Here is a 27,606-nt window from a genome sequence, read left to right as displayed (position 1 = left end):
CTAATGCCGAGGAGACCGGAGCTGATGGTGTTGGAGGTGAGCATGATGGTGTTTCTGTTTTTTGTAAAGTTTACAACGCTTTGTAAACAGAGGTTTTTGCTTTATTAAATCATAATTCACGCATTATTTACTTTTGTCAGGAGACAAGCCTAATTTGGTTGTTGGATCTGGAGCGGCATCTGGGACAGCCGCAGGTGGTGTTGAAATCAGCCATGGGGTAGGAAAATTACATCATTGAATGTGTACTAATCCTTCATGTTACAAAATACTTAACTGTGAGTCCATTGTTTACAGCAGGCTGAGGTTAGAGGTGATAGTGAAGGAGGCTGCGGAGATAAAGGCAAAACAAAGAAGGCGAAGGGAAAACAAATCCTGGAACGCAATGAGATTCCATCTGATAAGGCTGTAGGTCGTAAGGAGTTGAAGGGAAAACGGGCTGCCAATACAAAAGTAATTCCTTTAATAAATATTATAAAAATAATGTTGTGCATTATTTGACAGGTTGCGTGAAGGAGGCTGCGGAGATAAAGGCAAAACAAAGAAGGCGAAGGGAAAACAAATCCTGGAACGCAGTGAGATTCCATCTGATAAGGCTGTAGGTCGTAAGGAGTTGAAGGGAAAACGGGCTGCCAATACAAAAGTAATTCCTTTAATAAATATTATAAAAATAATGTTGTGCATTATTTGACAGGTTGCGTGCATTGAATTCAACTGTTCATTCATTAAAAGTATTCATTGGTTGCATTATATAGGCTGAATTAACCATAACAACATGGTGTGTTTAATGCATTACATGGTGTTGTTAGTGCGCATTATTTAGGTTTTTTGTTGAAGTATACAGTACTTATTATGCATTAAATGGAACCTTACTGTTGTCCATATAGAAAATTGTCCCAGATGCTGCAAAGGGTATTGAGATTGGTGTGGGGGTAAAACCCAAAGAACCTAAAGTTCTTGCTGGAAAGGAGGGTGCTGGAAAGGTGGGTGGCGGAAAGGGAAAGGGTGTTGCTCCACAGGTTGTGCCTGGAAAGGGAAAGGGTGTTGCTGTGTCGTGCTTGGACACTCCAGATGGTGATTTTGAGGTATGTTGTATTTAAAAAGTGGGGTTATGGATGAACTGTATTAACCCTGTCACCTATTATTGCAGGATCCCGGGAAGCTGGCATCATCCCGTTTCAAGACAGCCAGTCTGGCTGCCCGTTCTCCATTCCACAACCGGGCGATTACACTAACGGCAAAGCCAAACTATCCGGACAAGTCGCTATACTATTGGGTGCTGAGCACAGCGGAAGTGAATAAGTAAGTTTTTTAGTTTTGCTCGACTATTTCGTGTGAAATGGGTTACTTATGCACACTTTATTAATGTGTAGGGAGACGGTTGTCTACGTAGACGACTGTATCACGACAATGCATATTGAATTCGCGTCGCTGGCGCCGTTCAAGCGCATTAGCCCAGCCATTGTAGACACTTGGAGCGCCCACTTGAATAACATGGAGAAGCTCAAAGCTCCGGAAACAGTTGCTAGGGTCTTCTTCTCGACAAAACCATGCGTTAGTGAAATACCTTGTGCCCTGGTTGGTAATTAGTATTGCAATTATAAATAATTAACTTGTTTACCACATTACACTGTAGAGACACACCGTGATTGATACCCCGGCTGAATGGTCAGAGGACCAGTTGAGGGAGACATTCTGGACTCGGTTGTTCGATGATGTACTTGGAACGGGAATCTTTAAATGGGAGAACTTTGACATGGTAAATTCTATTACGCTTAACCCATCTGATGTACATACGTTAACCTAATTTCATTTGTACAGTTTTTCTTCCCGGTTTGGGGTTCTACACATCAGTATGTGGTGTGTTTTGATCTGCCGGATGGCAACATGAACATCATCGACCACACATTGGCTGACTCCCACAAATCTTTCAAGGCAAAATATGGGAAAACACCCTCCCTTCTGGTGCGTGTTTGAGGGTATTCCATTAAGTTGCATTACATTCGGATAACTGTGCATTATTTGTGTTTCTAACGCATTTTTTTGTGGGAATTTGTTGCAAAAACAATTTTTCGCAGAAGCGCTGGTGAAGTTGAAGGCTAATCAAAAGGCAGCCGAGGTCCGAAAATGTAAGACACATGTGGTGGCTATGACTTGGAGGAGAAACGATCCATCTGTGGAGACGGGGGTGTACATCATGCGGCACATGGAGACTTATTTCAGCGGAAAGGACAAAGATTGGCAGTGTGGATTCACCGGCAACGGGACAAAAAATCTGGAAATGTACCGAATTAAGGTAGCAAACGCACTGCTGTCTTCTACACACAATTCTGAGCGCGACACCAACATCTGGAAAGAGAAGCCGCCAAAGTTCAATTTCGATAAGTGGGTCGACGAGTTTGGGCTGGATTTTAAGTTGAAGAGAGTTAGTTTGGGGTAACTTATTTTGATTTGGTCAAATGACGAATGCTTTGAACCATACACTTGTTTTGATAACTGATGCATATTTTGGTACTATTGTGTGATGTAGTGCGGTGATATAGGATTAAGTTATCCATTAACAATCGTAGGACTAATAGTTGCTTAATCAGCAATGGATGAAATAACCGAGAGTAATGCACAACATAGCACTATTAATGTAATGCTATGAAACGATAATGCATATTAACAGATTAATGGAGTAATGGAATAAATAAACGAGAGTGCTGCGCAATATGGCGTGTTTAATGCAAGTCTAAAAAACGATAACGCACATAATCGGAGTGATGCATAGAACATACAAAATAATGCAAGGATATCTATCATTAATGCACATTATCATCGAACTAGACTAATGGAACAAAACGACAGAGTGATGCATAGAACATCCTTACTAATGCAAGGTTGTAAGTCGATAATGGACAGTAAATTGTGATTTAATAAAAAAACGAGAGTGCTGCGCAGTATGGCGTGTTTAATGCAAGTCTAAGATACGATAACGCACATAAACAAAGTCATGGATTAATGGATTAAATAAACGGATGGATGCATAGAATAAACTTATTTAATGCAAGGATTTAATCCGATAATGCACACAAACAAAGAAATGTGGTAAAGGATTAACTAAACGGAGTGATGCATAGAACATTCATATTTAATGCAAGGATATTTATCGAGAATGCACATTATCAACGAACTCGACTAATGGAACAAAACGACAGAGTGATGCATAGAACATCCTTACTAATGCAAGCCTATAACAGCGTTTATGCACAAAACCAAGAAAATCAACTAATGGAATGAATTGAGGGAGTGATGCATATAATATCCTTATTAATGCAAGGTTGTAAGTCGATAACGAACAGTAAACATCGCAACTCCACGGAGTTGTTACGAAAAAATTGACGACAGCGCTACAAATAATAAGAACAAAACCGAGGCGAAAAAGTATTTTATTCGTTACAAAACACATCAAGCTTTCCTCTTGCCTTTACTGAGCGCTTTCTCCTTCTCCATCTCTTTAAGCATTGGACAGTTTCTAGAGTCGTGATGGCCCAACTCATCACACGCCTTACAACGTCTAAGAGGTCTAGCTGCCTCCTTTATAGCCTTTTCTCTCTTTGAAACCAGTCGGCTCGCGGAGCTGCTAGCATGACCCTTCGTCTTTACAACATCCGGAGGATGGACCTCTACAACTTCAGGCCTTGGCATTCCGTAAAATTCTTCAATCATGCGCCTCTTTTCAAACGCCGAGGTTGGAGGAGTTCCAGCTTGAAGAGAATTACCAAGTTCTTCCAAACCACTTACGAAACCACGAAGCACTTCAATGTCACTCTCAAAACGTCGAATAAAACCGTAGAACAGCAATATTCCTTGATTTGTAACAGTCTGCCTATCCTCAACGGTGGACCTTGTCTCTACGGTGGACCTTGTATCTACGGTGACATCAAGTCCATGTACGGCCTTGGCTAAGGGAGTCTTCATCCATCGGCTGTTGCAGTACATCTCTGGAATTTTTGACACTTCATTGTTCCTGAATAGAAAAAAAATGTGGCAACACAAATAGCCCTGCCTACCGAACAATTTGCAGTCGCACGAGTATGATTGGTCAGTCTTGTCGTGTGTCACGGAATACGAATTCCGTCGGCTATCCCCAAGCTTGTAGGTGTCAATCGTATCTGTTGATGAAAAACCAAGCACACGGCATCTGTCATTCCCATCAACAATTTCTTCTTGTATCTTCCTGAACATACTGTCTGTGTAAATCGTCGCAGCATGTTTCTCGAAACCCAACTTAGTGGCCAGTATGGGCACGGAAGTAGCATCGTTGTAGTCCAGCTTTGTTCTAGCATTCCGCTGAAAGTCCAGAGCATTGTTGAAATACAAGTATAATTCGGCAAGGTTCGCTCGGGGCTTCATAAAATTTTTGTAGAAACTGTTTTCAGATTCTGATATGGACGTAGTCCTAATCATCGAACCGAGTGGGAAATCTCTGAAGTATGCCGGTATCCACATCTGTCTATACTCGTACAATGTGTTCAACCAATCAACGTCTTCCAGCTCATAACGCTCAATCACTCCATTCCACTCCTCTTCAAATTCGTCGGGTTCAAGCAAGTCCGACCAAACGCATGCATTGAATTCCTTCTTGAAATCTTCGTCCCTAAGCAACCTGCCTGGAACCTTGGAAGCCAACTTGTGCATTATATGCCACATGCACCAGCGGTGTCGAGTTCCTACAAGAACCTCTTGAATAGCTGATCTCATGCCCAAGTCTTGATCGGTCACAAGCATTTTGGGGGCTACACCCATGCATTCGACGAAATGTTTGAACAACCAGGCAAATGCCCCTGTTTTCTCGTTGCAGACCAATCCAGCAGCAAATGTTACGGGTTTACCATGATTGTCCTTCCCCGTGAAAGGTGTGAAGATCATGCAATACCTGCGATGCACACAGGAATGCAGCATTAGCATAATTAATTCGGAATAATGCATAACGATAAAGTTGTAATGCACCTTTATGGCTTTATAATGCACTCAGTAAAGTACAAATAAACAGAATATAATGTATACCTGTTTGTGTTGTAGGTGGAGTCAAACGCCACTATGTCACCAAACATATGGTAGTTCCTCTTCATCAAACCATCACACCAAAAAAGGGCAACCAACTGGTTAGCAGCATTAACTTCGTAGTGATATGTGAAGGCATCCGACAACTCCTTCTTCTTCGACATGTCGTCCAACACCATCTGCACGTCACAACCGTGTGCGAATGCTTTGATGTCGCGAGATGTATTCCTGATATCCCCAAGATTGCAACCGACAAGATCAAACCCACCGAGGATTTCCTTCAACACCTTAAAGGTAAGGGTGGGGCCTATATTAGCCTTGGAACAGTCAAGAATGAATTTGTGATGTACGTCATCCAACTTCCGGTTAAGTGTCATAAACTGCTGATGCTCCGACTCCACCATACAATGGTTGTGAACCTCGTTGAACTCGTGAATAATATATCCCGGTATTCCTGCTTCGGAAAAGTACTTGAAGGATATAGAAGCTTTACAACCACATCGCTTGGAAAGCCGCCTGCGTTTAAGAGTAAAACCAGAGCGTGCATTCACATCGTCTTCCTCGTTTGACCTCTTGCAGCCCTCCCTATTGCATACCACATAATACCAAGTAGTAACACCATCCGTCGCCTTCCTCATACCTTGTTTTCGCGTATCAAACCCAACAGCGCGGGCATACACATCATAAAACGCAAACGCAAAATCTAGGGATTGGAACTTCTGACCAATCACAGGCTTCAATTGTGGAGAACATTCAGGTATAACAAACACTGTACATAAAATCAAAACAATAATCGTATTAGAATTTAGTTTCATTATATGATATGAACCATACATTAAATATAAGAAAGAATGCATTATACTTTAACATTTGAACATTACATACGTCGAATTAAACCACACAGCGACCGAGGTAATAACAAAACCCTATACAAAGAACTGAACCTCGTCGACTAAACAAAATACTACACCCTAAACACCAATGACTGCTAAACCCTATTGGATTATATTACACTCGCCCAATACAGTCAAACACGACAACTAATAAACGCGAACTTCTATCTTTTTCAACACTACACTACACTACACTACACTACAGTCAAAAATGATATTGGAATAAACACAAAAATCGTAAAATATCAATAAGATGAACGAAATCAGATTCATAATCAACATGTGAAGTCCCTAAATTACCTTCTTCCATTGTTGGAGAATAAGAAGAAAAATCACAAAGGCTGCAAGTTTTTCTATTCTTCTAATAAGATGAACGAACTCAGATTCACGACTTCCTCCAGATTAACACGTCTGTGATGTTTTGATACAGAAAGAATTTTTTGGAGAGAGAAGAAATATTCTGCTAATTCCATGAAATAAACCGACGGAATATATTGTGGAGAGAAAATCAAGCAAGTTTCCATAACTAACTCTAATGTGATTTCCTAAAACACCCTACACGATTATTGTATTCATTTAAATTAATAATATGTGGCATTATTTAGGGCCATAAGATCTTTACATTGAATGGCCAAGATTAAAAAGGAGAATAGAACATAAAACCAAAGAAGGATATGAATACATCCCTATATATATATATATATATATATATATATATATATATATATATAGGGATGTACTAATATGCTAACTAATTTTAAAGTGCTAACGTACATCCAATCACGTGCTGCCACGTGGCACGAAAAATGCAATATTATATGAAGAAAAATGCAATATGCATTTGTAAAAGTTATAATTGAATTTCGACAGATTGCATTTTTTATTGTTGAGTTTTGCATTTTCGATATTGACTGTTTAATTTGTATTTTATATCTATACGGATTGCATTTATATATGTGAAAATGCAAAACTTAACGATATAAAATGCAATTTATGTGAAAATGCAAAACTTAACAATAAAAAATGCAATTTTCCTATAACTAAAATGCAATCTGCGGAAATGCATGAACAACTTCACAAATGTGTATTGCATTTTTATATATACAATATTGCATTTTTCGTGCCACATGGCAGCACGTGGTTGGATGTACGTTAGCACTCTAATTAAGGATGCGCCCTAGTGCTCCCCTATATATATATATATAGGGGTGTCGAATCGGGTACCCGCACCCGATTTCGGCCGAAATGCCAGTTCCGATACCCGTCCCGCATTGAGTCGGGTATCCCGCACCCGACACGGCGGGTACCCGACCCGCAACATGTTTTTTTTTTTTTTAAATCTTCTTCGTTTTTATTATTTGTTTATTTTATATAATTTGCCCACTTTCAAAATTCCACAAGTTCATATGAGCATCTGTACAACTAAGCATGTTGCATTAGTGCGGCTGCATCACATATTTAAGTCTAGGCATAAATGTAATTAATAATAATACAATATACTATATTAGAAACTAAAATATGCTCATACATCAAGACCATAGTATATTATAAAACATAAAAATTATTCACAGAACAGATACTCATTTCTTAACAAAGGATTAAGAAAAGCTCCAGAAACTAAAATATCATAAAAACAAGCTTAACACAAATTACTAATAAAAGATATAACAGGAGGTATTAAAATAAAAAATAAAAAATTATAAAATATTTATATAATTATCGGGTATTTCGGGACTAACGGGTATACCCGATACCCGCAAATGTTTTTGGTTTAAGGTACATCGATTAGTTACCTTGAATTTGTGCATTATTTGCTTGTTGTTGTACATTATTAGGCAATCTCTTGCATTTTGCCATTTGTATGAATGGAGTAGTTGCACATTATTGTAAGCAGTGGTGTACATTATGTGTTTGTGTTAAGCTATATCAATATATTTCACATAATTCTTCTAATTGAGTGTATGTTTTATTCATATGTGCATTATTTGGTTGCTTTTGTACATTATTAATCAAGTAGTATGCATTACAATAGATTAATGTGATACATTATTGATATCGTCCATTTTAATCTTGTACTGATGTATATTTTGGACAGCAGCGAAGCAACCAGGTTGGACTTTATGGCCGACACACCTCCTGATTGGGCAGAACAACGTCTGTTCGACACGTTCTGGACTTTTCTCTTCGACGAAGAGCTGGGTACAAGGGTGTATCTGATGCGTCATATGGAGACCATGTCGTGAATATGTCGTGGAGGAACAATATAGGCTACATGGACACAGGGGTGTATATGCTCCATATGGAGACCAACTTTGGCGAAAGGGAGAAACATTGGGACTACGGACTAAGTGCAAAGGGGACAAAGAGCTTAGAAATGTTGCGAATAAAGTTTGCAAGGACTCTGCGTACTTGTCCACATAACTCCCGATGTGGCATCAACCAAACTGCAGCGACCAGATTTTGGAGAGAGAGGCCGCCAAAGTTCAACTTCAATAAGTGGGTCGACGATTATGAGCTGGAGTGATAGTATGGATGCTGAATGGATACGCAATTTTTATTCATTAGAACTCTCTTTTTTTTTTATAACTTATGTTGGAAGGGGAAATAGACGACTTGGTGCTTGGTTTGTTTCGAACAATATCTAGTGTTCTGAACTTGTTGGAATCCGAAATATATTTTCGTATTAGTTTATTATACCATTAACTCAAAACATATAATGGATATAAATTATCGAATAATGTAAAGTTAATGTATAATAATGTAATATAGACATATAATAATGTATAATAAGTTAAGTGCATTTTAATAATAATGTACAACAAGTTGATTACATTTTGTATATAAATTTATGCGATCATGAACTCTCAAATATAATTGATGTAAATAACCGAATAATGTATAGAATGTGAATAATAATGAACTATACTGGAATAATTGTGTACAGTAAGTTAAGTGCTTGTAAACAATAATGTACAACTTTATTAATAATAATGTAAAACAACCGAATATTTATGTACTACATGTGAAGATTAATATAATTGATGACAATATCAAGCAAAGATGTGTAATTAGAAACAAAGCTGAAACGAAATAATGTATAAATAAGTTAAGATCTTCTTGATAATAATGTAAAAAAAACAGAATAATAATGTAATATTAATATGTATAAACTGTTGACAGTGGTAAGACTAATAAGACTAAGTCAATGAATTGAATATTATAACTAATCCGAACAGCAAAACCAATAATGTTATAAGCTACAAAAGACATCAACATTTCCTCTTGTCCTTGCGCAGCTCATTCTCCTTCGCCATCTCTTTAAGCATTGGACAATTTCTAAAGTCGTGATGGCCCATCTCATCGCAAGCCTTACACCATCTAAGAGGCCTACTAGCCTTCTTTATAGCCTTTTCTCTCTTGGAAATCAGACGGCTCGCAGAGCTGCTAGCGTGACCCTTTGTCTTGACAACATCCGAGGGATGGACCTCAACTACTTCAGGCCTTACCATTCCATAAAACTCTTTAATCATTCGCCTCTTTTCCGAGGCGGGCGCTGTAGGATTTCCAGCTTGAAGAGAATTACCAAGTTCTTCAACACCACCTACGAATGCACGAAGCACATCAATGTCCGTCTCAAATCGTCGAAGAAAACCATAGAACATCGAAATCCCTTGATTTGAAACAGTTTGTCTATCATCAACGATGGACCTGGTAGGTAGAGTGTCATCAATCTGACCATGGACAGCCTTGGCTAACAGAGTCTTCATCCATCTACTTTCGCGAATGCAAAATCTAGTGACTGGAACTTTTGATCGACGACGGGCTTCAATTCTGGAGAATATTCAGGTACAACCAACACTGTATAAAATCACAACAAAAACGACTCAGAAATATATACATTACAGTACACACATCGTCCATTACTGATTAAATAAACTACATTACACAGAAATAGTTGTACATTATGTTTATCAATTAAAATTACTCCCTAGCCGAGATGATATGTAAACCCTAGAGGAATGACTGAAACTCGTGGACTTGGGCGAAGATTGTGTTACTTAATCCATACTACACCCTAGCCCCAATGATTGCTAAACTCTTGGGGAATAAATTAAACTTGTGCCATACAATCAAACATTGACAATCTTAAACTACTCATGAAATTGTAATACACAACCAAACAAAAGATACACTGCAATGAACGATTACTCCAACAAATCGGTTTTTAAGTGAACAAATCAGTTTAATAATCAATAAAGGAACAAATTAAATTACCTTCTTCCATTGTTGAAGAAAGCGAAAGCAATGCAAGACTGGGAAAATAAGAAGGATTTCCAGCGAGAAAAAATAATTGAATAAATTGTTTTGAGAATGTCTTCAACAGCGTTTGTCTTCAATGGAGAAGAAATGATGAAAGTTTGGAGAGAGAAGAAAGATTCGTTTAATTCCGTAATGAAAAACAGTTGTGATCTTTTGATGGAGAAAATCAATCAACTTACCATAACAAACTCAAATGTGTATACCAAAAATGACCTTTCAATTTATTTCAACATTTTAATTAAATACATGTGGCCTTATTTTCGGCCATTAGATCTTGAAATTGAAGGGCCGAGTTTTAGTTTGAACATTGAACAAAATATTAAAAAAGGATATGAAACTAGGGTTTAAATCTTTTTTCTTCAAGTTGTAGTTTATATTTTAGGATTTTTATCATAAACTGAGAGTCTCTGCTTTGGAAATTGGTTGCAGGAAATATTATAAAGAATCAACATGGAAGTTGAAAAAATATTTGTAGTGAAAGAAGAAATGGCGCCAGAGCTATGGGTTAAGGAGGAAATCTTTTTCCTTATTTTTTCTAATTGGTCTCAAGAGTGGAAAGAAATTGACCCAAATCATGTATTTAATTTTTAATTGGGTTAAAGCCCAATACTTGTAATTTAATTAGTTGAACATGGACTTTATTATTTGGATAAGCCCCAAATAATATACCAATTTACTTTTGCAAGTTCAGAGGAATTAAAGAAATAAGTTGTTTATATTTCTTTCGTATTTTAAATTTCACGATCCCAACTTCCGTAAAAATAATGAATAATTAATACATCAGTTTTATTACAAGTACTAATTATCAACTAAAACCTCGAACAACACATATTGTAAGTTAGTTATAACTAATAAAATTTAGTTTTTATTAATATCCTGACATTGTTATAACAACTAGTTGACATTATGTATACCTTGATTGATATTATTACAACAGCTAGTTGACATTGTATGATGATATTGGCCGTTTATTTTAAAATTGGATGGACTAAATTTAGTACTCCCTCCAATACATAAAAAGAGTCACAATTTACTATTTGAGTTTGTCCTACAATAAGAGTCATATTTCATTTTTATCAAAAATGGTAAGTATGTCCCACATTTCATTAACACACTTCACACACATTCTAATATAAAACCAATATAAAAAAAAGTTCTTAAATTCCACTAACTTTTTTCAACCAACTATTCTTTACATTTCTTAAAACTCGTGTCCATACCAAATGAGACTTTTATTGCGAGACGGAGGAAATAGTAATTATCAGTTTTAAGGTATACATATAGATTGATAGATACCCTCCATGGTTAGGGCTGCTTAACCGGCCGGTTCCGGTTCTATCCGGTCCGGTTTGACCGGGTACCCGGTTATAAATTTTCATGAATCCCGGAATTGGAACCGGAATCGGATCCGGCCGGTTTCGGTTCGGAACCGACCGGGTAAGAACCGGCCGATTCCGGTTACGAACCGGATCCGATTTATAGTTTTTGATTTTTTTTTTTTTAAATAATTCAACATCTAGAAATATAGCAATTAATCCCTACAAATTCAAATAAACACACAAAAATACAAATCAACAAGATAATAATATTTATCATCCAATACCTAAAAATAATAATTCAATTAATACCTAAAAAATATAACACCTAAAAAATAAAATCAACACAACAAAATACTAACTAGTATACAACCAATATTCCAATAAGATAATACATAAGAGTAATTTAGTTAAACTTACCGTAAAATTAAGATCCTATAATATTATTATTTATTAGGGAAAGTTATGTAGTATATTTATATTTGATATTCATAATATTATTAGAATTTAAAATTGAAAATCTAAAATTGATTTATTATTCGGTTCCGAGTAAGAACCGGTCGATTCCGGGTAGAACCGGAACCGGAACTTTTTAGAAACATTATAACCGGTACCGGAACCGGAACCGGTGAACCGGTTCCCGGTTCCTCAATTACCCGGTCGGTTCCGGTTCCGATTCCGGGTACCCGAAAAATATCAAAAGTACCCAAAAAAAAATTACTCCCTCCATTCCTAAAAATAGAAAATCATTCCTTTACCTGTTACCAAAAATAGAAACTTTCAATTTTAGAAAATAAACTCCACAATCCACTAACACTAATTTCATTATTTTTACTCCTCATCTCTTCTACTTTATCAAGTTTATATTAAAATTTGTACAATTTCAAGACTTGCAAAACAGATTAAGTTTAAAAATTCTTTAGAAAGTAGAAACTATCCATGTCTTATTATTGAAACATTATGAACTATTTATATAGTTCACTCTTTTAAATTTACAAAAATACCGCTTGAATACCATGTGGTCAAAATAATTGTATCAGTATTTCCTCTATTTTACAGTAGTAGAGCCATTTGGCATTTTTTTTATGTTCTATAGGAGTGGAATCATTTTTGTTTTTAATAAAAGTCAACACATTTTTTCTCACTTACTTTACCATTTCTCTCTTCATCACTTTACTTTTTCATTTCATACTGTATTATTTCTTTACTTTAACTTAATACTCCCTCCGTTTCATAGTAATAGAGTCGTTTTACCATTTTAGTACGTTCCATAGTAATAGAGTCATTTCTCTTTTTAGTAAAAGTCAACTTATTTTTCCACACCTATTTTCCTCTCTCTTACTTTTTTCTCTCTTCATCTCTCCACCTTTTCCATTTTCCACTTTATGCACCCTTTACTTACCTCACCTAACATAATTTTTCTTAATTTCCGAGCCGAAAAGAAATGCCTCCGTTACTATAGAATGGAGAGAGTATAATTTTTCAACCCATATTGAGCATCTCAACTGCCGGAGGATGGAGAGAGTTTTTAATTAAGTTACTCATTTGTCGATGCAACTTGCACCGATTTAAGTTAACTTGGTTAAATCAACTACATAAAAAAATTAATGAAGTTACTCATTTATCGATACATTGAGTTATTGACTGCGTCAAAAAGCACTCACGGATAGTCCACCAACCACACCTACCAACTTTAAAAATGACAATACATGAGTACTACTGCCTAGCAAGATAGGCTGATACTGTAAATTACCATATCTCCGCGAATAGGAGTTCCATTTATTTTCGAAACGAGTTTTAAGAAATATTAATAAAAATAGATAAATAGTGGAATGTGGACCTCACATATATATATATTAGTTTAAAATAATACGTGAGTGGAATGAGTTAGTAGAATGTGAATAACTCTTTACTATTTATAGTAATTATGAATCGGGACTCCTATTCATGGGCGTACCAAAAAGGAAAAATGAGCCTATTGGCGGACGGGAAAAGTATTTAGTTTCGGAAATACTACTCCCACCGTCCACGAAAAATAGTCTCATTTTGCCATTTTGGGATATCCACAAAAATAGTCTCGTTTCTAAAAATAGAAAGTTTATCTCTCATACTTTACTCACTTTTTCTCCTATCTCCAATACTTTATCTACTTTTTTTCCAATCTCTCTTGCTTTACCAATTTTTTATTAAAACTCGTGCTATACATAAATGAGATTATTTTTTATAGACGGAGATAGTATAAGTCAACATTTATACAGTAAATGCATAGAAATAATATTGTTAAGTACATCCAATCAACTCCAAAACATTTCCTTAAAAGTTTGTCAATTATATTCATTTTCTTCGCGCAAAGTTTGTTGCGCGTCACTTAGACCAATTTTGGTAGTAGACTCCACATTCCACTAACTCATTCTGACTCATATTTTATTATAAAACTAAAAATATGATCCACATTCAACTAATTTTTTTCAACTTTCCATTAAATTCTGTATCAAATCAAAACATGACAAATTTTGTGGGACAGATGGAGTAAATACTAAATATATTATCGCCGTCCAACCATAATTGACTAATAGTACTAGTATTTGTTTTTTGGAATCCTGCCTAAAGTGAGTCATTTCTATTTTTCAATAAAATATACTATCTTCGTCCCACAAATTTTGACACACTTTGACCCGGCACGGTTTTAAGAAATGTAATGGAAAGTGAGTTGAAAAAGTTGGTGGGATGTGGGTCCTACTTTTAAAGTATTAGTTTTATAATAAAATGTGATGAGTAGGAATGAGTTAGTGGAATGTTGGGTCCACTACCAAAAAGGTAAAAAGTGAAGTGTGTCAAATTTTCAGGGACGGACCGAAATATTAAACTGTGTCAAAATTTAGAGGACGGAGGTAGTAATACAATTATTATTTCTTACTTTATTTTCTTCTCCCTCATTTACTTTATTTTCAGCCAATTAATAATTATTTAAACATCCATTCTTAAATCACATAGTACTAAACGAAACACCTAACTCAGACGGACGATATTAATGGAACAGTATAGTGGTGCACTCTTACGATAAAAATTTTTAGAGTGAGTGAACAACTTCACTCCCACTCAAAAAAAGTGTTGCAACACTAATTAATTTAAATTCCAAATTGGTGACAAATATTTCCATTAAAGTCCCGTGTAGCCGTTCGGTTTTGTCTTGTTTGCTGTCTCTAGCGCTTTTACCACGTCGGTTTAGCAACTTCACTGAATTAATTAAGACTCACGCTTTTGTCGTAAAGCTCTACCTTTCCAATAAAACTGCACAACATCATGTCACACTCTATTTCCAAATATACTGTATAATTTTCTGTGATATGGCAGCATCCAATTCTGGTTGTTGTTAGAATTCTTTTTGTGTCTTACTTGTCATCTTGAAATTATTGTAACTAACTGATGAATGATTTGTTGTTTAATTTGATGCAGTGATTGCTCCGGAGTTTAAAGTTGAGGTCTTTTCGTCGTCGGAGGAGGTTACAACATTTCAAATTTTGGATGTGTTATAGTATAATGTAGGTGTTTTATGGTCTGATTTTTCATTTTGTTTTTGTGGTTTAGTTAGTGTCAAAGCTGCAAGAGAAATGGTCAGGGAAGCCAAAGCCATACCCTGCAATGTATTCCAGTGTGTTTGGTGGCATCATTCTCGATCCAGCCATGATGCTCATCCCGATAGACGATCACATGGTTCATCGAGGCCACGGTGTCTTTGACACGGCTATCATACACGACGGGTACGCACACTTAGGCTCCGTTTGGTAGAGTAGATGAGTTCAGAGTTATCTTGACTTAACACTTACTACTATTTGGTAGTAGCACAATTAACGTATTAAATCAAGATAAAGTTACTCCCTCCGGTCCCATTAAATGTAACCATATTTGACCCGCACGGGTTATAAGATATTGTTTGACTTTGTGAAAAGTGGATGAAAAAGGTTAGTTGATTGTGGGTCCTACTTTTATAAATATTAGTTTTATAATAAAATATGAGTGAAATGTGTTAGTGGAATGTAAAGTCTATCTATTAAAAGTAGTAAAAGTGAAATGAGATAATTATTGGGATCCGTCCAAATAAGGAAATATGGGGCATTTAATGGGGACCGAAGGGGAGTATTATGTACTTTGTGTAGTTGGCTGAGTGCTGGAGAGGTTAATGTCTGAAGCCAAAGGTCTCGGGTTCGAGTCCTTTATGGCGTGACCTTTAAATTATGTTCATTTACCCATAAAGGAAAAAGATAGTAAGTTGTTATGTGGTACTCCCTCCGTTCCGGCTAAGATGATACATTGCTTAGCCGACACTGGATTTTAGGAGTTATTGGTTAAAATGTTTAATTGGAAAGAGAGAAGGTGAGTGTAAGTATTAAAGTAGAGAGATAAAAAAAGAAGGATATTTTAATAGGAGTGAGAAAAAGTGGTTGGGTGTATTAATTAGAGAGAGAAAGTTACCAAAAAAGGAAATGTGTCATCTTAGTTGGGACAAACTAAAAAGGAAAACGTGTCATCTTAAGCGGGACGGAGGGAGTAGTATTTGAATAATATGTCAAAGATTTTAAAACTATTTAGTGGTTGTTTTCCAGCTACCTTTATGAGTTGGATGTGCACCTTGCTCGGTTCCTTAGATCAGCATCAAAGGCCAAGATTGTGTCTCCATTTCCTGAAGCCACTCTTAGAAGCATTCTCATCCAACTAGCTGCATCGTCCGGCTGCAGGGACGGCACGCTCAGGTACTGGCTGAGTGCGGGGCCGGGAAACTTCTCGCTCTCCCCTACTGGGCTCCCCTCGTCTGCCTTCTATGCGGTGGTCATAGACGGGGGGTTCGAGCAGTACAGGGAGGGCGTGAAGGTGATAACCTCGAGTATCCCGATGAAATCGCCCCTCTTTGCCACGATGAAGAATGTGAACTACCTCCCCAATGTGCTTGCCAAGATGGAGGCAGAGGAGGCGGGGGCCAACTCCTCCGTGTGGGTTGATGAGGGGGGCTACATCGCGGAAGGGCCCAATATGAATGTGGCCTTCATCACCCGTGATGGGGAGCTCGTGCTGCCAACCTTCGACAAGATCTTGAGTGGCTGCACGGCCATGAGGCTCCTGCAGCTGGCGCCTCAGCTAGTCGAGCAGGGGAGGCTGAAGGGCGTGAGGTTGGCAGCTGTGAGCGCGGACGAGGGCAAGAAGGCTGCCGAGATGATGTATGTTGGAAGCTCACTCCCTATACTGCCCATCATCATGTGGGATGGCAACCCTATTGGAGATGGTAAACCACATTCAATTTTCACACACACACACACAATACATGTTTTATAAAATTTGTTTGGTTATGTTTTTCAAGGTAATGTGGGAGAATTGACAATGGCGCTCTCGGATTTGCTGTGGGAGGACATGGTTGCTGGCCCTGAAACACAGAGGATTCCAGTTTCTTATGCCTAGAATTTGATCCTATTGCTTTGTGATTGTCATGTTTATGTTCAAGAAAATAAGTTGTAGTGTTTCAAACATTATCCTCTGTTTTTATCCATTTTCACTTTAATTTCCAGAAGCTAGCATGACTTCAATATAATGTGCCATTGGATGAAATTGAGACGATAAATATTCATTATTTACTGGCTGCGGACAATCTTTTCGGACTAAATTACAAATTGAACATAATAAATTCAAACGGACTTATTCAAATAAACGAATTAAATGCAATACATTATTTCAAAACGCGATGATACAATATTTACTCGAGGAGAGCAATATTATCAACGCCTGTGCCTGGCTGCTCGTGGAATATCCCAACTGCATCAACCGCAACGAAACCTTCCATTTTTACGCCTTCGAGCTTCTTCTTAGTACGAGTGCCGTTCACAGAAAGACTTGAGCCTCTCCATGGCTTCTTCGAGAGCAGGTACGTCTACTGCAAATGTGATCCGGATCCAGTTCTTCAGACCCACAGCGATCCCTGCAAAACACGAAGAGCAACACTTTGAGCTCACTTTCTACGCACTATCTAGCTAACTATTGCTACGAATTTATACACAATCTCTATACCTGGAAGAATGATAACAGATTCCTCTTTGGCCAGCTTGAAACAGAAGTCGATATCATCACTAATATCTTTCATCACCGAGAGATTCAGCTTCACCTACAATGTTCAAAACGCAATCAGAAAAGTGAACACGATGAATATGGATTTTAATGTGTAGCAAGCCGTGCTACAGTACTCACCATGAAAGCCATTGCTCCTTTAGGCTTTGTTGGACAAGTAATGCCATTGATGTCTTCAATCTTTTGGTAACAGATATCAGAAGTCTGCTTGAGTATGTTAATTGTTTTCCTGAAGAAAACTTCTTGTGTTTGCTCAACAATATCAGGAACCGCAGCCTGTATGAATGTAGCCGGACCTCCGTTAATGTCACAGTATTTCTTGATGCGTTCCACAAACTGTGAAAAAATGCACCAATCAGTAACTTGGTATAAATCATTCAATATTTACTGACCAAATTAATATCCTAGATCTAGACCAAACTAACATCATTAATCACATTCTTAATCACAGAAAGGCTTTGGCCTAATTATCTAGTTTAGTAAATGTATGGCATATGCCATATACTATTAAAAAAGAAAACATACTTTTGGGCTCATCAAGCTGCCATCAGGGTCATTGATGACCAACCAACCAAGGCGCCAACCAGGAACCAGCCATCTCTTGGACAAAGATCCAAGCGTCAACACCGGGGCTATAGACCCGAATATTCCCATCGGAACAAAAGGGTTAGCCCCGAAAGCCAGATGGCCGTAGACCTCATCAGCTATCACCACTATACCGAGCCTCTTCGCCGTCTCAGCAATCTGATTCAAGTTCATAAGTTAGATCAAACTCTAATCTCAGATCAACTAAAACAAACCAAATAGTGTATGTTATGTATATATATCTATCAACCTTCTTTAGGTGCTGGTGTGAGTACACGTTTCCACATGGATTCCCTGGGTTGATGATCACCATTGCAACGGTATTGTGGTCTGCCAAATCTGCCACTGCGTCGAGATCGACCTCCCATCCCTTCTCGGGGTGGAGATCGAAGTAGCGGACTTCAATATTTCTGAACGAGGCGCAAAGCCCGTAAATCGGAAAACACGGCCTCGGGAGCAGGATATTAGCACCGGGGCGAGCCAAAACGGACAATGCTATCTCAATCGCTTGCGTGCATCCGGCTGTGACATACACGGATTCCGCCGCTAGCTGGTAGGGGAGATCCCGTGACAAATACGACGCGATTGCCCTGTTTTGGAGAGGCGATGGATATATCAGATTAGAGAGTGACTTTTCGCAAACACGTAGAGCGCAAATTAAATACAAATTATAAGCAAGTTGAAGATGATGAGATTCGATCAGTCATCTAGAATCATCAATCCGGAAACAAAGGAATACCGAATCACAAAGCGCATTTTAATATTCCACCGAATTGCATGCCAATCAACACATCGTTAGGTTGCATTAAGTTCAAATACGCCGACTAATTGAATATTTCCGAGTTCATCATCTAGATCCTTACCTCCAAATGCAAAATAAAAGCGAAATCGAAGAAATCTACTACTTTAAAATCTCAATTCACGATGAAAAAACAAAAACAAGCAGAAGCTAGCAGCAGCAGTATTAGAAGTAGGAAGAGGAAGAAGAAGAAAATTACTCTCTGGTTTGGGGAAGGCCAGCGGTGGGAGCGTAGCCGTTGAATTTGGCAGAGCGCAGAGCCTCGACAACACCTTCCTGAGCAGCATTACTAGCGTGGAAGCAGGAGTAGGCAGTGGGATCCCCAATCCCCAGCGAAATGACTCTCTTCCCGTTCTCCTTGGCATCCGTATTCGACATCAACAGCCCTAAAATCCCCTTGATGGTGATGGTAGTCGGCGCGTCGACCTCCTGCGATTGAGTCTGCAACTCCATTGCCGCAACCGAATCGCGAGATCTGAATCAGCCGCTTCAAGGAGAGAGAGAGAGAGAGAGAGCGGTTATGAGAGAGAAGATATTGTTTGTATTTGAGTAGTTTGTTTTGAGCATTTGGGTTCACAATTTAAAGGAGAGAGAGAGAGACGGTGTTCTTCTTCTCCACAATTTGCATGAAAATGCCTCCAAAATACTAATACTAAACACGTGGTCTTTCCTCAAATTTTTCGCGTTCATACTTTAATTATTATATTATTTTTATAATTCAGTCAAGCATTTCACACACAATATTTATGTAATTCCCTTTTTATTAACTTGTTTTAACTCTTTAATCTCATTCATATTAATAAATGAATTTAACATGAGTATGGAAATCCAAGTTGCATGGCTATTTTCTCAAAAGTGGCATGTTTAGGATCACCTTGATAAATAAAATATTGCCTTTTTTAGATTTAAAAGTAGGTTGCAATTTATGGCTTCATAATGAAATTGTGAACAATGTCAGCTGTTTTGAAATTGTTGTGTGTGGAATATTATGTTTATGGGAGAATGGTAGGTGGAAATAAGTGCCATGACTAGAATCAGTTTTTGGTCAAGTAGATCAAACCCAAATTAAATGACGAAAATATATTGTGAATAATACAAAAGTGTTGCCCACGCAACTATTTAGTACACATTTCGAAACTAATTAAATAGAAAAAGAAAAGGTAAGAAACTTCCTAGTAAAAATAATTTTAATACGACAAAAGAAATTCACACACTTTTGAGTAGCGCGTATGCAGCCACGTTTACTATATTAGTTAGGGACGAATTAGGAAACACAAACGAAATTCATAAACAAACATGATTTTTAATTAATACTAATATTTTATTGTAAAAGAATAAAATTTCCAACTCTGTTTGCGTGTGTAAAGGTTGCGAAATTTTTAGGGGCGGCTCCGTAATAAATTAAGATACGCCACATTGTCACATAATGTATGATAAAATAGTAAATGATTATAACTGGGGCCACTTTTAGGGTATAGATTGTTATGTAAATTAAAAACGAATAAATTGTTTTGTGGACAAATTATTAAGTACACCCTAAATAAAGTAGTATTAAGATTATTGGTCCAACCTACTAATCTTAACGTTTATGAATGAATGACATTATATTAGTAGGGTTGAGTAGTAAAATTAAAGCACTCCTACATCGTACGTTTATGTATTATGTAATTTGATATCTATACGAACATTTATAATAAAAATAAATGTAAAAGCACTCCTAAATCGTACGTTTATGTTTTATGGAATTAGATATCTATACGAACATTTATAATAAAAATAAATATATAGATATATGACATTCTTAAATTGATACAAATATTACCACTCGCCACAAATCTGTTCAATTTACAATGTAGTACTAAGTTAGAGATCAATATAAATATTTAAATTTTATTTAATATAGATCTCAACTAATTAATAAAAGTCCTCAAAATGATCGTGCACGTACTTCACAAATAATAACTAAATACGTGTATGATTTAGGTGAAAAATTAAAATTTTATAAATTGCTATGAATCCCAAGAATATCACATGTTTTACAAACTACGAACAGCTGGTGGCGTGACAGAGTCTGGCTGGCTCATCTTTTTCAAATTGCTACTATTATTATTTTTACTAGAAAAATTGTGTTTTGTAATCGGCAAATCAGTATTTTAGGTAAATTACTTTTTTGCAAGGATAGACTAAAAAAATACTAGTGTGTAATTTAAACTCGTAACTGGTTCTCAATTTGATCACATCCAATTGTCTTTAACAAAAATGTGTTTTCATTTAATTTACGATATTAATCTATATTTTGTTATATTTTTTTTATCGGCTTGCATATTTTTACTAAAACTATACGATATTATTGGATTCGTAGAAGTTAGAATATTGCATCAAAAACTTAAAATTAGTGGAACGCGACTAAGTTCAGTTGCGAAAGGGTGGGAGAAATACAAATATTTAAAAAGAGAAGAAAATAAAATAAAACTAAATGTAGTTCATGGAAACTAAAATAAAATAATTAAAAATAGATTACACTTCGTAAATCACGGAATGAAAATCACCAGATCTACTTTTAATTAGGAAAATAATTGAAAAATAACATGCGCAACGATGGCTTATATATGATTATCATGTGTTACACAAAATGAATAATACCGATTAGAATTATACGTTGAATCTATAAATTACTCCTACGCTTGGATAATATCAATGTATATGCGTAACTGAAGAATTTTACATTGGAAATTATCAAATAAAATCTTTATATTTGATATTAGATACTATATACCAACTAAATTAAATAAGAATTAAGAGCAATGACAAATGTATATAATTATACTTGCATAATTGAACTTTTTTTTAACATTTTACATTAAAATTAATTTAAAATAAATTACTCCTACATACTACTAGTCATGTTGCAACAATTTTATATAAAAAAAATGAAATTTTAATATTATATTTGCATATATTTAGAAAAAAATATTTTTTACTAAATTTGTATAATTAATTCTAATCAAGCCTGAAATCATGTTATAACTTAACATAAAATTTCTGTATCATTTCTTTCTTATTACTGCATAATAATAACAAATAAAAAAATTTAATTAAATTTAATTAAATCTAAAAATTAAAGATACTAGTACAATTATATACTATTATCACTGCCCATTCATTAAATAATGCGAATTTATTGTTTTACTCGAGATCGTGTAAATGTCATTATACAATGCAAGTTATCCTTAACTTCCACGTTATTACAAAAATTATTGCAGTAACTAAATAATTAAAATCGGACACCTACTACTACAAGCACCACTACATAACATTATGTTTGAAATTTAATACAGACAAAACCTAAAAGAATTTGTGGGTTATTCGCCGAAAGCACTAACTACATCATGCTATTAATTAGTTCCATTCACCATTTTTGTTCAATACACAAAAAAATGGAAGATTGCTTAAAGTATACTATAATTAATCTCAACAAAATTGATATCTTGAAATGGCAAAACACAAATTAAAAATCTGGTACAAGTAATAGAATTATTGCGCCATCGAAATTTTAAAATTAAATTTCAAATATTAGAATATTTTGTAGTCCACTCGTTAACTACTCCTCCAATTTAATGTGGAAGTTTCCATAAAAACACAGAAGCATTTTTCACCTAATTATATTAGTGAGTCTCTGCATTGACTTACAGCTGCAGCACGTGCTTCAACTAAAGCAGCATCCATCTGTGGGTCGCAGTTCATTAGGTGCAACTTATTATTTTATTCATTTAATTTATATAATCAACTATCATCCTACTCCCTCCGTCCGCGAATAAGAGTCTCATTTTCTCATTTTAGTCAGTCCGCGAATAAGAGTTCCGATTCACTTTTACCATAAATGATAATAGGGTCCTCACGTTCCACTAACTCATTCCACTCACATTTCATTTAAACTAATATATACAAGTGGGACCTCTATTCCACTAACTTTTTTTCACCCACTTTTCTTAACATTCCTTAAAATTCGTGCCGCCCATGAATGAGACTCCTAATGGCGGACGGAAGGAGTAATTCCTAATTCCTAAACAAGAAAATTTATTCGACTGCCGTTTTAATCAACTTGTTGACCATCTTAATCCCTCCAACGGTTTTCTTATTATGTAAATTATGAAATAAAAATTGATATGCAATTACTTGTGTTGATTTTTTTAAAAAATAACAATAATTTAAGATATAAAAGAAAATATTTCTAAATTAAAGATAATTTAACTTAATCTTTTGCTATTTTAGGACGCTTCCATTTGTGTTGTCTAATTTTAGTTGAGATACCAATAATAAAGACACATTTTGAAACATGAGTAGTATATTTAGAAACACAAATCAACTTAATTGTATTAAAAAATATCATGAACGAGTTTTTTGGTTGTAGTGGTTTTCTTATTATGTAAGTTAGGAGATGCTTCATTACAATGGAGTCTCATTTCTATCTGACGCAGATTTTAAGAAATGGTAAGAAAGGTGAGTTAAAAGAAGTTAATAAAATATGAGCTCCACGTATATATACTCCTTAGTTTTAAATGAAATGTGAGTGGAATGGATTAGTGAAATTTGAGGCATATATCATTCATAGTAAAAGTGAACCGAAACTCCTATTCGCAGATGAATCGAAACAAAAAAAAATGAGATTCCTATTCATGGACAAAGGACATATATAAGTGAAAAATGGATTTTGAGAGTCTAATCATGTGATTTTTCAGAAATTTAGGAAAAACACAGAAAATATTTTATCCTAAACAATGTGACGCTCAAGAGAGTGCACAATGCCCAATTAATTATTTCATATTTAATGCTAATCTCACAGATTAGAAATCTAACATTGTAGTACTATACATGATTATGGATATAATTTATTATGAAGTCTACTATCTTAGGATTCATATCGATAAATTATAACTATATGACAAAAATAATTCCTTGTAGCTGGTCACATCGAGATCCTCTCATTAATCATTGTACTCCAAGGTTATAATTAGCTTCAAAAGTTTGCATCTCGATATTTAAACAATCGTGACAAATAATGAGGTGCATTACCACAAAAAATAATTTAGGCACTAAACAGTTGCATTCGTTCATTATTTTAAAAGCACCATTATGGTGAGTAAATGAATAAGCGAGTAACCGTTTATAAAAGTAAATAACCAAATAGTAAACGCAACGCCACATGCAAAACTACCTAGGTCAGCTCATGATAGACTAGTAGTAGTAATATTATAAATATATATATTTTTATATTATTATTTATTATGCTTTTATGCTCATGAGCTTCGACGGTTATTTTATGCTGTCATTATTACAAATATACATATATTGATCATAAATTTTTTTTGGGAAGAATATAACACGTGACAAAAAAAACCCAGTTGGCCCACCCGAACACACTTATTTGGATTCTCACTTCATAAATCTTTTGAATGTCATGGAAATTTTCTATATTTATGGTGTTTGAATGTCATGGAATTATATTTTTATATTAAGGTCTTATGGGGATAGAGAAAATGACTATGTAAGGAAAAAGCTCAAGGTATTTTGCCCGCACTTAATAGACTAATTTGATTTTATTTTATGGAACAACTATTGACAATTAATTTGAGTAAGCTGGTACTCCCTATGTTGTCATAAAATATACACTTTGGGTTCAACACATATTTTAGTACAAAATTATTAAAACAAGAGAGATATAGGAGAAAAAATTCCCTAGTCAAAGAATACCAAGTTGGCAATCCTATTTGGTATGTCCTATCAATAAAATTATGACAAATGGAAATACTACATATCTCCATTTCCAACTAGATACATAAATTATGGAAACAATTTAAATATAGCCACTAACTATTCACTTATATGGAAAGTTTATGCACATTTTATATACTATAATTGATGGCTGAGATTGTACCAATCGACATACTTAAAGGTTTCATGAAATAATTTCAGTCTTTTGATTCTATATGCATATGAAAAGAAAGAATATTCTAATTTTATGTATTTCTATAGAACAAATGAAAGGTCATAAAGATTCAGCAAATGAAGCAATTGTTGTCGAGAAAAGAATGAAGAATCGGGAGGATGAAACACTTAATGCCGAGAGAAGGATGAAAAATCGGGAGGATAGACCTTCCAAACAAAAAACTACAGCTTCTACTACAAATGAAGCAGATGTTGCAAATGTTGCAAATGTTGCAGAGAAAAGGATGAAGAATAGGGAGGATAAACCTTCCAAACAAAATACTACTGATTATTCTGAAAAGAGGTCGAAGTATATTCATGATAGACCTCAATGTGAGTTATTTAATTATTTAGTATCTTAATGAAATATATTATGTATATGGCACAAATTAGAGTTAAGTGTCTGTCATCTATGCTTGCAGTGCTTTGTTTTTCCATTTCAGTGAAGTATTCCAGTGTTAGAGTGAAGTATTCTAGTGTTATAGTGAAGTGTCTGTCATCTATGATTGTAGTGCTCTGTTTTTCCATTCAGTAAAGTAAAACATGGTTAGAGTGAAGTAAAACAAGGCTAGAGTGAAGTATCCCAGTGTTAGAGTGAACTACAATATTTGCTTACAGTGAAGTGTATTGTGCATGCTTGTATTGCTTTGTTTTTCCAGTTCAGTGATGTAAAACATGCTTGTAGTGAAGTATTCCAGTGTTAGAGTGAAGTGTCTGTCATCTATGATTGTAGTGCTCTGTAATTACATTTCAGTGAAGTAAAACATGGTTAGAGTGAAGTATTCCAGTGTTAGAGTGAAGTGTCTGTAAACTATGATTGTAGTGCTCTGTAATTCCATTTCAGTGAAGTATTCCAGTATTAGAGTGAAGTGTTTGTGATACAGTACAGTGAAGTAATTTTTTTTGTATTATTTCTTCTAGGCTCAAAGAGAAAAGGTTTAAATGATGACAATGAAGAGTCTGCTGCAAAGAAGCAGAATAAGGCTAAAGGAAAGAAAAAAATGGTGTCGGATGATTTTGAAAATATTAAAATCAGGAGACCGAAACTTGTTGTCAAGGTAGGAATTAAAAATCTAGTTGATGCCATAGAGAAGATGAACAAAAGACAACTAGCTGCGCTGGAAGAGATGGGATTCGGGCAGCTTGTCCATCTAAAGATCAGAAGTATTCCTGCGGAAATGGCATTTTCACTCCTGGAGAATTTTAATCTAGACAACTGCACAAGAATCAAGTTAATTGATGATGAGCCGTTGCATATCACTGAGGAGGATGTGCATGCGACCTTAGGATTGCCAAGAGGGGAGTGGAAGATAAATATTGAAAAGAAGTATTACATAAACGATGATATGCAGAACATTGCAAAAGCTTTGAAGAAGGACAGAAATTCAATCTACGCAACTGATTTGCAAGACCAGCTTGATACTGATGTAGATGGTGGTGAGTTGTTTAAAAAAGTTTTTCTTGTACTGTTGGACTCTGTGCTGATCTCACCATCTGCAAATGGGATTTGTGATGGAAGAATATTGGACTATATAGACAACATTTCCAATGTGAGAAAGTACAACTGGTGCAACTATGTTTTGAATGTGCTAATCACAGCACATGATAGCTGGAAAAAAAAGAACAAATCCACTCCATTCACTGGACCCATCACTTTCTTATTGGTGAGTTTTCTAATTTAAGCACAACTTATAGTGAAGTAAAACATGGTTAGAGTGAAGTATTCCAGTGTTAGAGTGAAGTGTCTGTCATCTATGATTGTAGTGCTTTGTTTTTCCATTTCAGTGAAGTAAAACATGGTTAGAGTGAAGTATTCCAGTGTTAGAGTGAAGTATTTGTCGTCCCAGCTTATAATCCATGTTTGAACCTTTTTGCAGGCATGCTATGTTGATAGGGTTGTCTACAGGACGAGGATGGTGGTTCGAAGATTTCCCACTGTCCGGAACTGGACAACCACCCTTCTTAGGGAAAGAGGTCAGTTGGAATTCAAAAATGGTGGTGTTATAGGCCGAGGAAGCATAGAAAGCATTATTGACCCGGTCTCCATTGAAGCTTTATATGTCAATAATGATTCAACCATTGTCACTGCCCCTGTCCCTTCTACCACTGAGAATACTCTCCCACCAAATGATGAAGCTCCTGTGAAAACTCTTCCAACAACCGAAGCTCCTTCAACTAATGAAGCTCCTGGGAATACTTTGCCAACAACTGAGGAAGCTTCTTCAAATGATGAAATAAAAAGTTCAATAAGGGAAGCTACAGCTTCTATTAAAAAAATGATGAACTGTATAAAGAATGCTCCGGCAACTAGCAAAGACATCAATTGCTTCAAGGTTGTAGCAGTAACTGCCCTTAGAATGGTGGGTGTCGAGGTTGCTCGAGTCGAACAAGCTGTGTCAAATCCAATTGATAATATGACACATGCTATGGAAGTCGATCAAGAGGATAATCCAGAGTGGATTGATCTCATGGAAAAGATGATGGAAATCTATGATGAAAAGAGCAAACTAGTGGCTGAAGGCACATCAATTTTTCCTGATATTAACTTGGA

The 27,606-nt window shown here is 35.8% G+C and overlaps 3 protein-coding genes across 3 annotated transcripts; 1 reads left to right on the top strand and 2 right to left on the bottom strand.

Moving 5' to 3' along the window:
- Positions 1-3,447: 3,447 nt before the first annotated feature.
- On the bottom strand, positions 3,448-6,249 carry LOC125195011 (protein FAR1-RELATED SEQUENCE 5-like). Its single transcript, XM_048093218.1, has 3 exons — positions 6,240-6,249; positions 5,050-5,815; positions 3,448-4,918 (listed from the first exon to the last, which is right to left on the bottom strand). Exons 1-3 carry the CDS (start codon positions 6,247-6,249, stop codon positions 3,448-3,450), a joined length of 2,247 nt encoding a protein of 748 aa, XP_047949175.1.
- Positions 6,250-14,848: 8,599 nt separating this feature from the next.
- LOC125193858 (D-amino-acid transaminase, chloroplastic) lies at positions 14,849-17,135 on the top strand. Its single transcript, XM_048091782.1, has 5 exons — positions 14,849-14,941; positions 15,032-15,078; positions 15,164-15,336; positions 16,180-16,853; positions 16,929-17,135. Exons 1-5 carry the CDS (start codon positions 14,923-14,925, stop codon positions 17,024-17,026), a joined length of 1,011 nt encoding a protein of 336 aa, XP_047947739.1. The 5' UTR covers positions 14,849-14,922; the 3' UTR covers positions 17,027-17,135.
- Positions 17,136-17,173: 38 nt separating this feature from the next.
- On the bottom strand, positions 17,174-19,635 carry LOC125193857 (probable aminotransferase TAT2). The gene is made up of 6 exons (XM_048091781.1): positions 19,270-19,635; positions 18,522-18,861; positions 18,212-18,430; positions 17,807-18,022; positions 17,630-17,723; positions 17,174-17,540 (listed from the first exon to the last, which is right to left on the bottom strand). The coding sequence occupies exons 1-6, from the start codon at positions 19,521-19,523 to the stop codon at positions 17,428-17,430; spliced, it is 1,236 nt and encodes a 411-aa protein (XP_047947738.1). The 5' UTR covers positions 19,524-19,635; the 3' UTR covers positions 17,174-17,427.
- Positions 19,636-27,606: the final 7,971 nt, after the last annotated feature.

Source organism: Salvia hispanica, chromosome 6 (genome assembly GCF_023119035.1).
Source record: "Salvia hispanica cultivar TCC Black 2014 chromosome 6, UniMelb_Shisp_WGS_1.0, whole genome shotgun sequence".
Taxonomy (NCBI): domain Eukaryota; kingdom Viridiplantae; phylum Streptophyta; class Magnoliopsida; order Lamiales; family Lamiaceae; genus Salvia; species Salvia hispanica.
The sequence above is the reverse complement of the archived record's forward strand: the minus strand, read 5'-3'. Positions and strand labels throughout refer to the sequence as shown.

Bases quoted from the DNA above. Each gene is read 5' to 3' on its own strand.
- LOC125193857 (XM_048091781.1), bottom strand. From the start codon at position 19,523: ATGGAGTTGCAGACTCAATCGCAGGAGGTCGACGCGCCGACTACCATC. The intron at 18,862-19,269 runs GTAATTTTCTTC...TCTCCAAAACAG, and splicing joins GGCCTTCCCCAAACCAGAGA to GGCAATCGCGTCGTATTTGT. The intron at 18,431-18,521 runs GTTGATAGATAT...AACTTGAATCAG, and splicing joins CACACCAGCACCTAAAGAAG to ATTGCTGAGACGGCGAAGAG.
- LOC125193858 (XM_048091782.1), top strand. The intron at 15,079-15,163 runs GTTACAACATTT...TTTGTGGTTTAG, and splicing joins TCTTTTCGTCGTCGGAGGAG to TTAGTGTCAAAGCTGCAAGA. The intron at 16,854-16,928 runs GTAAACCACATT...ATGTTTTTCAAG, and splicing joins TGGCAACCCTATTGGAGATG to GTAATGTGGGAGAATTGACA.
- LOC125195011 (XM_048093218.1), bottom strand. The intron at 4,919-5,049 runs GTATACATTATA...TGTGCATCGCAG, and splicing joins TCCACCTACAACACAAACAG to GTATTGCATGATCTTCACAC.